The sequence below is a fragment of the Mercurialis annua genome, linkage group LG6, assembly GCF_937616625.2.
Source record: "Mercurialis annua linkage group LG6, ddMerAnnu1.2, whole genome shotgun sequence".
NCBI classification, from domain to species: Eukaryota; Viridiplantae; Streptophyta; class Magnoliopsida; order Malpighiales; family Euphorbiaceae; genus Mercurialis; species Mercurialis annua.
The window spans coordinates 40,136,245-40,149,313 of NC_065575.1; the positions used below are offsets into that span (position 1 = coordinate 40,136,245).

A 13,069-nucleotide genomic window follows, 5' to 3' on the forward strand; every position below is an offset into this window, starting at 1 on the left:
AACAATTTAATGAAGGATAATAAAGTCTTTTAATATGAAAATGGAGTTCAATAATAAAGGGTTGGAGTGCAAAAATCTCCACCCGGTTAGAAAACGTGTATTTCCCTTTTCCATATAAACACTGATTTGTTTCTTATCTTAATTATGATTACCAACTTTGGGACTTTAGTTATGGGTTATTACTTATGTGGTTGCAGACTTATACTGATACTTTACTTTAAATGTCTTTTTATTTGTAAAATTTTGTAGGCATGAAAATCATATTAGACTGTAAATAATTTTAAAAAAATTACAGTTAAAAATATCAGAAATTTATCCGAGCATCTCAATTATATTGACGACCTCCTAATATATTACTAAAAAAATAAATCAGATTTTAAAACACGCATGATAATTCAGTTAAAAAAATAGAAAAATAAGATCTACTAATTAAAAAATTAGAAGCAATATGTTAATGAAATATTTACACTATATACCATAATAAAGTAAAATATTTACAAACATATTATTTTATACTTTCTCTTTACAAGAGTGTTTTTCATATTTGCAAATATACTATCTTATCTTTTTTTATTAGCAAAAATATATTTTCCCTCTTTCTTTTTTTATCTTTGAAACCCTAGTTTCTTATTTCCTTTCTTCTTCCATTAATAGCCACCACCCATCATCAAACTTAATTTTTCAAAGCACACAACAACCATTCTTCTACTGCCGCTCGTCCCCTCCACGTCCACGCCGCTGCCGCTCGTCCCCTCCACGTCCACGTCGCCGCCGCCGCCGTTGTTCCCTCCTCGCGCAAGCCGACGCCGATGTCCCCTCCATGACCATGCCGCCGCTGCTATCTCTTCCACACCACCACCATTTGAGTGTAATATTTTAAAATTATATTTATATGTATAGATCTAGTATTTATATGTATAGATCTATGATTTGTGTGTATAAATTTAGGATTTATTGTTGTATGTATAGATCTATTCAGTTTGTTTTTAGATCTACAGTTTGACTTCATCTTCATCTTCTCCGTTTTTCAGATTTGATATTTTCATTCTCAGATCTGAATATCTTTTTAAAAAACGTATATGATTTGTATTATATACGAATTATATACGGATTATATACAAAATTAATGAATTATATTCAGGTTATATACATATTATATACAAAAATATATAAAATCTGGAAAAATCGAATTTTTTATAAAAAAATGTATTTTTGTAATTATTTTTCTAAAAATTTATACTTTTATAATTATTTTTTATATTTCTGTTAAGAAAAAATGTATGTTGCATTTTTATAAATATTTTCATTTTTCCCGGTATTTGTAAAAAAAACTCTATGTTAATCCTATCAAACTCGAGGATTCCTAGAGTCTTGATGAATTAGATTGCTCACCTCGAGCTTGGAAGGGCACAAGAGTATAATACTTGAGATACACTTATAGCTCGACAAAGTTCATATTAAATTTTATTTATAAAAGAATCATATTTTTTATTCTATGATTTAAAATTAAAAAAGTCATCCATATGTTGTAAAATTTCTTAAATAATATTTAAAAGTAAAATTTTATCTTTTATTTTTAACTTTTATTTTTCAAATGTCTAAGGAAGGGATAAATAATTAATAGAGACAAATAATTCTATAGTATAATTCATTTACCTTTAGAAATTGATCAGTGTTTTTATTATACAAAAATCATATTTTCAACTATTAAAATTAAATGAATTATTATATAAAATTAAATAATTATATATACAATTAATCATTTATTTATTGATTAGTTAAAGAAAATGACTTAAATGTAAAATCTCTACTTTTGGTGCATAAAAATGGGACAATTATACAACACAACCGTTGTTTTAGATCATTCGTTGCGTTAACTATTTGAAAAAATAAATAATTAGAAAATAAATAATAATTAAAAAAAATTATATACAAATATTCATTAACTTGATGTAAAAATGACGTTACACAAACACTATATAAAAATAAGTACTCCTCCCGTCCCAAATTGATAGGCAGTTTAGGACAAACACAAGTCTTAAGAAATTATACTTATCAAGATAAAATGAGTAAATTTATAAACAAATATCACACTTGCCCTCATTTATTGTAGTAGCAATTTTGTCTTTTAGCATTTTTTGTGTTATTTTCGATGCATTCAACTATAATTAATGAGGGCATATATGACAATTAAACGTTTAAGTAATAAATTATTGTCTATAATTTGGGATAAAAAAATGAAAATAGTGCCTATCAATTTGGGACGGAGGGAGTATTTAGGTTGCCAAGTGGCACAATTTGTAACGGTGCAAGGTATAACTGGGCTACACTTTCCTAGTCGTCGGTTCAATGTAATATGATAGAGACTAGAACGAACTTTCATAGGGACGGTGTGATCTTTGAATTGTGGGACCCGTATAACAAGGACTTTGATTGCACGTCCATATATCATTCGTTGCTAAGCAACGTTGACCCCTCCCCTAACACGTGTCCTTTAGTTATTCATTAATTTCGCACGTTTCTTCACGATCCTTTTTATTTTATTTTTCCATTGCCGCCGGTCGATATAAGTAGAGAACCACCAACCACCTTCACCCAACATTATTTGAACAAATATTTTCTTTTTGATGAATTATTTGATCAAATAATTAATATTTCACGCAATGCTAAATCGCCTAGTCTCTAATTAATTTCTAAAAATGTATTGTTTGCCAAGTAGCTTTGTTTTTCTTATGACTTTTAATTATTCATATAGTTTTTTTTAGTGTCACAAAAAATCCTTGGTGGCTCTGGGTGTTTTTATCTAATCAACATGTCTTAATATGTACTTGAGGGTTTAGTCTAATGGTTAAGTCTCTCTCCGTACATCCAGAAGTTGCAACTCTCGCAAAGGCCGTGTTTACCTGATTTAAGATATGATTAATATCTCGCTAACAATTAAATGGTATGTATAACACTTGAAAAAAAAACATGTCTTAATATAATATGTCAAATGTTTAATTTTAATTATTTATAAAGTTCTGGGCATCAATTTATTTTATATAAATGTAAATTAATGCATCTATGGCTCATGATTTTTATATTTAAAGTATTTCTTTTGTCTTATTTCATAATTTTACAACATAACGGTTTAGTTTGGATTGAGGAAAATTCCTCCCACAAGCGCTACCCCCTCCCCAATTATATAAAAAAAAGTGAACAAAATTCATGAATGCGGTATAATATGTAAATTTCATCAAAATTTATTGTTTGACAACAATAAAAAATTATGAGAATCTAGAGATTCTTAATTTCCATTATTCTTCGAAATTCTGCTTTGATTTATCACCTAAAAGGTGAGAAAATTGAAATCCATCATTTAAAAAAAATGATTGATTGTCTTAAAATTTTATTATTAAAAAAAATCCTTGTAAATTTATGGATTCATATTAAATGCAAACAGTTGAATTTTTAAATTCGTATATTTCAGATTTTATTAATTGAAAATCCACAAGTTTAATAAATTTTATGAATTTTAAATATCTTCAATTGAAACGATGCTTAGAGCATTTTCAGTGCAATCCAACGAAAGTAAGAATGCTAATTTTATAATTTCACCTTAAGTTTAAAAATCTGATTCCAGTGAAATGCTTTAATTAGTGCCAAATTGGGCATATGATATATTTGGTGTTCAATATGATACAATGTATAATATATATCAAGTTTTAACATATGGTAAGAGCATAATCGATATTTTGTGCTATTTCTAGTAAAAAAATAACAAAATGCTAATTATAGCACATATATTAAATCTGAGATTTTAACTATTTTGTGGTTTCAATCTTCAATACAAATGGTCATGTGAATTTTTTTATATCATAATAACCTAATAGGTCTCATGGTTTGAAATTTTAGCAAAAAATATCCAGTTTTATTAATAAAATCAGTTGGATGTCTTAATAATTATAACAAAGTACAATCTAATGGCCGAAAACGGGATGTGTGCTATAACGTTTAAAAAGTTATGTTAATATTTGAGACAAATAGTAATATGCATTTAAATTGAGAAAAGGTTAAAAAGTTGTGCTATATGATAGAAATAAGCCTTAATTGAATTGTATTAGTTGCCAAGCAAGCAAGACTTATCACTCCACCCCAGCCATCAAGATAGGCCTTATTCTCCACAGATATCTGCATCCGTTTGGATTGAATACCAACTCAGAAGGCATTGCAGCCCAGCCCAAGTTTACATTGAGTATAAATTGGCAACTTCGTTGCAGTAAGACTCACAAATGGCAATGACCTAAAGGGCATAAATGATTCAAGTCGAAAAGCTCGAGTTCGATTCGATTTTAAAATTTAATATTTAAAATTTAATTTCAATTTGATCAAATTTTATTTTAGAAGCTCAAGATAGAAGTCTCATATTTAATTTTAAATTTTAGGGTGTCTCGATTTAGACGTACCTGGTGCCAAAATATGGGTGTTCTGTATCCATTGAGTAAAGACGAGTTGTACAATTTTTTTGTCTTTTTTTTCTAATTTTAAAATAAATTTTATAGAAAATTCCACTATCATTAATAAGTATAAATTAAAAAAAAATCATAACAATGAATTAATTATTTTTATGTATAATCAAATGAGACTTCTAAAACGGAACAGAGGAGATGTATTATGATAACAAATAAAAAATAAATGAATAAAACTCAATTATACTTGTAAACTTATCAGCCAAAGTATTGTAATTTTAGAATTTGATTCAATAGTTAACTCAAATAGCTTCAACTCGAATTTGCCTTCTCATTAATGAGTTCATTTTAACTATTTTTCGAATCAAACTCTTTTACATCCCTTTTGCGACCTAAGTCTGGTTTAATGTAACGGCGTTGCTGCAAGCCTGTTATTGAATCATTAGAATAAACTAGTTAAATTTTAATTTAAGTTTTCATTCAAGAAAAATCAACCAACCAACAAAATAATCAACCTATAATTACTTCATTTAGTACATTAAGAAATGGAAATGAGGTAGGTAAAAGAATGTGGATAAGCATGCATATTTGTAATTTTCTTGAAATAATTTCATATCTTACTACAAAATATTTAATATATAACTCATATCAAATATACTATTTTATTAGCTCACAAAAATAAAAAAATATTAAAACGAGAAGTATGTTCTTTTATATTTTGATAATCAACATTCCCATCTTGGATATTAAACATAACTTTTGGTACAATTTTATGAGGGTGTCAACTCGGGTATGGTTCCAGTACACTGGTACAGTAGGTATACGTCTATTGTTTGATGCAATCATGGCCGGGATGTATATTAGATTCCAATCAAACTAAATCGATTCCAACTAAAATAAATAATTTTGAATCTAATTGAACCAAATTAAATCAATTGATTATGTTGGTTGTTGCTTTGTATTGTATAAAAAATGAATTTTTAAAAAAAAAAACAAACAACTGAAAAAGTTTTATATGTGAAACTGAATCAAAACGAAATTTTCAAATTGTTCAATCAATGTGATACGGTTTTTGCACAGCCTCAGTCATCATGTCCTCATGCAAACGAGAAATACTTGTGTGAACTTAGTTCGCCACGTAGGATTATGAACCCTCCATTAAATACATGACACGTGGCGTGCTTAAATACCATAACCAATCAATAAATAGCATTTAATTCTTATTAAAAGATCACTAATTAATGTTATATTTATTGATTGGTTATGATATTTAAACACGCCACGTGTCATGTATTTAATGGAGGGTTCATAATCCTACGTGGCGAACTAGGTTCACACAAGAATTTCTCCATGAATAACTGATTTCAAAGATCACTATAATTAATTTATATTTCATTTTAATTACCGTATTTTAGTTTATTTTATTTTAGTGATTAAACTATAATTTTATTTCAACAAGAAAAAATTTCAGTCATTGAACAAATATATCAAGTTAACTTTTAGTTGATTATGTGCATACATAATATAAAATACAATTTGTTATAAATAATAATAGGCTTAATTCCTTAAAAAAAACTCACCTTTCACTTTTTTTTCGTTTATACCCTGACCTTGTAAAAACACCATTTGTACCCAATTTTGGGTTTTTATGTTTCATCTCTACCCAAAAGCATTAAATTGTACTTTTTTCATTTGGAAAAGAGTTTAAAACATACTTTTTTCTATTTTAAAATATACAAATAAATCCTTAAACTTAAAAAATAATCAAATACATCCAAATAATTAATTAATTTTTTTAATTTGATAAAATAATAAAAAATTAAAAAAAAAATATTATTTTTAATTTTTTTTGTCGGAAATATTTTTAAAAAAGTTAAAAAAATTAAAAAAAATTCGAAATATTTTTTAAAAAAACTAAAAAAAATTATTATTTTTTTTAATTTTTTTTGTCGGAAATATTTTTAAAAAAGTTGAAAAAATTAAAAAAAAAATTCGAAATATTTTTAAAAAAAACTAAAAAAAATTATTATTATTTTTAATTTTTTTGAAAAAGATGGTATTTTTGTACTATTAATAACATTAATATCTAATTCGTATATAAGTTAAAAATAAAGGATTGTTTTAAACTTTTTTTCAAATGAAAAGAGTACAATTTAATGCTTTTGGGTAGAGATGAAACATAAAAACTCAAAATTGGGTACAAATGGTGTTTTTACAAGGTCAGGGTATAAACGAAAAAAAATATAAGGTGGGGTTTTTTTAAGAAATTAAGCCATAATAATAAAAAAACTGGTTGCCACATAGTATATAATAATTCGGATGAAATAAAGATCTCATGATGTCATTAAAATTGTAGCTAAGTAATCAAATTGAAACGAATTACAATACAATCACTAATGTAAAATAAATATGAAATACAATAACCCCATAATCAATTTACTCGCTAAATTTTGCAACAGAATACAATAGAATACAATATACAAAGAGAAACATAAAACATAAATTAATTATTCCAATAATACTAAATAATCATCTCTACAAGCTGTAAAAATCAATTAATAAAGCTTCCTAAGCCAGTGGATGCAAGATTATTAGCAAGAGCCAATGCATTACTAGTAATATAACTAGTTCTTGAAACCCTATTCAAAACAACTCTAACTTGTTTAGTAATATCATTCTGTTCTTGAAACCCATCCAAACAAGTCTCTTCATCAGTAAGTGCAGCACTAAGCCAAGTAATAACATCACTCATTTGATCATCAAATTTGGCGGAATCGAGATTCCGAAGCACCCCGAGCGATTTGTGAAGATTGTCGATAGCGTCGAGAAAACACTCAATACAATCTGAAAGAGCAAGTTTGTTTTTACCTTTCATGGCTTTGTTTTTGTTCAAATTTTTCAAGAATTGTGTAATGTTTTTGGAGTCAGTAATTGTTACCGAGACACCAGCTCTTGCCCATATGCTAGGGTTTTTCTTGGCTAATTGTGAGAATGAAGACAATGAGCGGATACATAGGTTTTGATACCTAGTAACACTGCATGCTTCTCTTACATAAGTGTCTCCACTAGATTTGGAAGTTGTGTTTGTTGCTGCCCATGAGAGGAATAGGAAGAAAATGAAGATGTAGGGTGGTCTCATTTTGGAATTTTTGGGACTAAATTGGAGTAAAAGTTGAGGGTAGTTGGAAATTGAGAGTTTGTTTGTAGGTACCTATGCAATGGGGTTATAGATTGATAGGAAAAGTAGAGGAGAGGGATATTTTCTTTGGTTTTTTGTGAGATTGTCTAGGTGTGGAGTTGGGGGATTTGTAGAAGGGGGCTTTATAAGGAAATAATTTCTAAGGCTGAGGTGGAAGCGTGTAGGGATGTGTAAAAACCGAATCAGGTCGAATTACCGAACTGAAATGATAAATTTGGTTCGGTTTAATAGTATATATTTTTTATTTTTCGGTTAATTCCGTTTTTGAAACATAACAAAACTCGGTTAAGTTTTAAAACAAATCAAAAATAAATAATTAAACTAAAAAAATCAACCAAACCGACTAATTTATTTTAAAAGAATTTTTTTTTTAACTTGGTTCTGTTTGAATCAATCGGATACAGAACCCTAGAAAAGGGTGTGTGTGAACTTTAGACCGTGGGATTTGATAGAAAGGCAAGAGGCTGATGAGTGCCATAAAGTTTGGGAGATTTGAGGGTTTAGGTTTGGATGGTGAAGAACATGTGAATAGGCAGGTGGACTTTGTCATAGATTTAGGATGAGGAAATATATGTTTTAGATACTCCTTATAAATGAATACATCATAATACATTTAGTAGAAAAAGTAATTCCAAATATTTTTATTCATAAAAAAATTCCAAATATTTTAAAGAATTTATTTAATAAGAAATTGAGTTATTAAATGAGTCAAGAATTTAATGAATAAAACTCACTTTTATATTTTATTTTGATTACAAAAAATGTACTATTATTTAAATAATTTCACTAAATATTTGTATGAGTTTCAAACACAAAAATTATCATTGTAGCTCTTGAATGAATGAATTCTACAACTCAAACATAGTGAAATTGCAGACACCTATTTTCCGGACAGGTAAAAGTGATAAGAGATTGAAGCGTTCAATGATAATTTTCAGAGAAAATCGCCCGGGTGACGAGTTATCGATTTGCTTGTTGGAATATAAGCAGGCATTATTAATGCATAGCAGCGCACTTGGAGGATTAAAAATATAATTAGCTGCAAATAAGTTATAAAAATTCAAAGAGATTATAGTCTAAGTCCGGAAATCGGACTAATTGCAATGTTTTAGAAGTTTATGGGCCAATTTGCAAGTTTTATGGACTAAAATTGACTATAACCTAACCCGTATGGTCTTATAAACAATTTTTAATACTTTCGGGCACCAAAACTAACTTTAGCACCCTTAATTTAGTCACCATTGATTATTACGAATTTCGTATATATTTTAAATAATAAACATTATCTTTTTAATTTAACATTACCTTTTTAAATAATTAACATTACCTTTTCAAAAAAAATATATTACCTTTTTCAAATAATCTATATACTTATATAATTGAGAGGACCAACAGAAGTCTCTCATTGATTCTCACCGAATACTAATTAGTTTTCACTTTTTTAAAATCACTTATTTAAATTATATTTATTTTAATGAGTGTTCTAATTTATATTAACTTCTAATATCTACACATCACAGTGTTCTAATCTATATTAACTTAACCTCTACATTTTATAGTGTTTAATATATATAACTTCTAATCTCTACAAATTATTTATTTGTTAAATATTAATCTTTAAAAAATAAAATTAATCTAAAATTTTGACAAATTCACATATTATAAAAAAATATTTATTTAATTTATATAATTTTAACATTATACTTTATTCTATTTTTACCTAATATAAAAATTATTTATTATAAAAATATAAATATAGAGATCATCAATAATTTCAGATAATCTTTTATTAATATTAAAAGAGATTTTAAATTTATTAGTCTGTATATTATAAATTTTTTCACATTTTTCTTATATATTTTTAAATAAATTTATTATTTAAATAAATTATTAATTTAATTCCGTGTAAATACGGAGGACTTACGTCTAGTTAACATAATAATATAGATACTTTATATATTTCAATAATTAACATAATAATATAGATATCTTGTCTATTTCAATAATTAACATAATAATGTAGATGTCTTATCTATTTTAATGATTGATATAATAATATAGATATCTTACTTATTCCAATAAACTAATATATATATATCTTGTCTACTTTTTTACAATTAATACAATTTTAAATAATTAAAATAACACTAAAATACTAAGTAAAATAGTAAATACATAACTAAATCCTACATAAAATTGTAATTAATCTTGACCTAATACCTAAATCCCAACCCTAATCAACCTCTATAAATACTCCTATTAACAAAACCATCTCTAAAACCACATTTCCAGATTTTCAGATTTTGATCCAGAACATAATTTTTGGTTTCCGGACTCGTTTGGACTCGAAATTTAACCCAATTTGATTCCAAAAATATTGTTTTAGGTTTTGCACATAATCAATCTAGACCAGTTAGACTTTTGTTATACGTTAGAAACTGTCAGGTTTAGATGTATGCTTAAAAATACCTGCTACTTGCTTTGCATGTCCAATTCAGATCTGGTCATATGTGCGTCATACGTGTTTACTGCTTTCAAACTTGTTTATTTCCAGAAATATATTTTATGGACTGCTATCGTATGTTGATATAAGAATAAAACGAATATGTCCAGTACATAAAATCGGTAACTGATAAGTCAAACACACGAGTCTCGAGGAGGTCCACGAACCCGGTCTTTTGGTCTGATGCACGACAAGTTTACCCATAAACGAGTAAGGTTATCTAGTCGGTATAAAAGACATTTTCTAGTTGAACTAGGTGGTGATCCATTTTCAAAAAACCATTTCCAGATTCAAAAGGTCAGCAATAAATTTGGATGAGCGGCTCCCTCAAATAACCCCGCTCCGTTCACAGAAATCTTACAAAGTAATTCATAAAAGAACTCAATCTATTTTTTTATAAATAACCCCACTATATATTAAGAAGTTACGAGAAATGAACCAAGACGATTTTTTCAATAAAACAAATTCTGACGTTTTAAACGCTTTTAAAGCAATACTTGATTAAAAAACTGGATTGCTAAACACCGTCCCTTTTTACTTAGCACCGCACAGCCACATTACATTTTTGCCCTTTTCACTTTTTGAATAGAAAACCAACTCATAAACAAAAAACATAAATCCTCTCAACTCATTCAACTCTATTCAAATTCATATTTTACGAAAATGTCGGATTCCGAACGAGATGAAAATCGCCATAATCTTCTAAATGAACCTGCAAAACATAAATACTTACGTTTAACAAATCGTAATAATATGTAATACAAAGTCGTAATAATATGCAATAAAAAATCACTGTAATTATTAAAAAAAAATCATTTTAACGTTTTTTTTTAAAAAAAAAAATTAATTTCCGACTGTGACGTTTCGGTCGCGGCCGGAAAAGGGGGACGCCGGCGTCCTCTCCAGAAGAGTGGACGCCGGCGTTCGGAGGGGACGCCCATTTTCGGCGTCCCCTCTTCTAGAGAGGACGCTCGGCGTCCTCTCTAGAAGAGGGGACGCCGAAAATTGGCGTCCCCTCCTCTAGAGGGGACGTTGGTTTTCACGTCCTCTCCTCCGGAGAGGACGTGAAATGCAATCGTCCCCCTTTAAAAAATTTAAATAAAAATTTAAAAAAACTATTTTTTATCTCGGAAAAGCCGGAAAAACTTGTTTCCGAACGTTGATATTCGTTTCCCGACGAATTATACTCGTTATCCGTCATTTTACTCGACTTTTTACGTAGTTGTTCGAGTGTGTTCGAATGAGTTGAGAGAACTTTTTTTTTGAAATTTTGTTAGAGGGGCAAAAATGTCTTTTGCCTGTGCGGTGCTAAAAGCGGGCGGCGAATTGCAACACCCTTAAAAAAAAGGTACGGGAAAAGGTCAAGATTAGGATCCATTAGCAACGTGATAAGCAACCTTAAAATTGACAATATGATGATATTAATTGCTTAAAGATTTGACAAGTTTCAAACATAATTAAGAATTGTGGAACAATGGCAAGACTTTTATAGCCTAAAGGAATGCTGAAGAGTGTGGCAACGATAACAAATTGTAAAAAGAAAAAAATTAGTAATAAAATGTGTCATAAGGTGCCGTGAGGTGAAGTTGTTAGATTATTCTTGATTTCTGCTCTATTTTTGGATGAAAAGGCCTTATGTGAGCACTAAAAGGAAGTTACCAGATAAAAAGGGTTTATAATGATATTAATTTAGGTTGATGTCACATGATTCTGTTTAATCATTTACTCCACATCGACCTAATTAATCACCTGCACCAACTTGTTGCTGTGGTCCTCTTTTTACGGTAAGCACTTGATGGATCGAGAGGTATAATAAACCATTCTTTTAGAAACCGAAAAGTTCCGCAACCGGTTTTCTGTTCAACCGGTTCAGTCGGCTAAATAGATTATATGAAAATAAATTTTAGTCATGATTTATAGTCTAAATGGTTCAACCGGATCAACTGGTTTAATTCATCGGATTGAATTTCTGATTTTATGGTCATTTGAACAGAACAGTCGACCGGTTTCCAATTCAACCAACCAGGTTGGTTCAATTTTATAGTTACTAGATATGGCCTTCTAACATATTCTTTTACTCAACTCAAATATTAAGGGTTACATGTTATAAATTCACAATCTTTATATAACATTAAAGGTTACTTTATTATTATATATTTATTGTAAACTGTAATAAAACCGTGATATAGTGGAAAACTCTAATACATGTTTATTTTTTATTTAAATTAATTAATTAAGTTAGTGTAAAATTTAGGATTTACTTAAAATATAACTAGTGGTTGTATAGATATTAAAGACAATAATTTTATTAAAATTAACCTCACTGAGACATTTAGGTTTTATTTTTGTACCTTCATTAAAATTAGTAGCGTTATCTTAAGTTTTGATTAATAATAGTGTCGTAATCGCTAAAATTTTGAGTGCGCGTCTCACCCCGCCGCTCACATATATTATATCATATTATTATTTAAGTAATATAAATTTATTTAGTCATAAAAAAGTAAATAAATGATTAGACTGCAACAAAGACATATTTTATTTTATTGCCAATTGATGATTTTTGTTATTTTGGTTCTTTTTGTAGATATATTTAAAAAATAAATTGATGAAAACTAATCAATTTAAGTTATGGATAAATTAGATATGAAGAAGATGATGGTTAGGTTGAGATTTATTTATTTAATCTCTGCATTAAACCAACGTTGTTTTGAATTAAATCACAATGACATTATTATGATATATTTTTAAAAAAAAACCTATAACGCCAAAACTACGTCGTTTTGGCAGATGCTGGAACCAAACGGCTTCCAGCAAGTGGTATAAGTTATTGTTTTAACTTAATTTGATTTTCATCGATCTTGACTCAGCACAATCTTACTAAATTTTTTGGCTTCGCCACAGATACTATTTATATAAAAT

At 28.1% G+C, this 13,069-nt stretch overlaps 1 protein-coding gene across 1 annotated transcript; it reads right to left on the minus strand.

Annotated features, from left to right (window-relative positions):
• Positions 1-6,858: 6,858 nt before the first annotated feature.
• Positions 6,859-7,754, minus strand: LOC126686589 (pectinesterase inhibitor 6-like). The gene has a single exon (XM_050380718.2). It carries the CDS (start codon positions 7,585-7,587, stop codon positions 7,000-7,002), a length of 588 nt encoding a protein of 195 aa, XP_050236675.1. The 5' UTR covers positions 7,588-7,754; the 3' UTR covers positions 6,859-6,999.
• Positions 7,755-13,069: the final 5,315 nt, after the last annotated feature.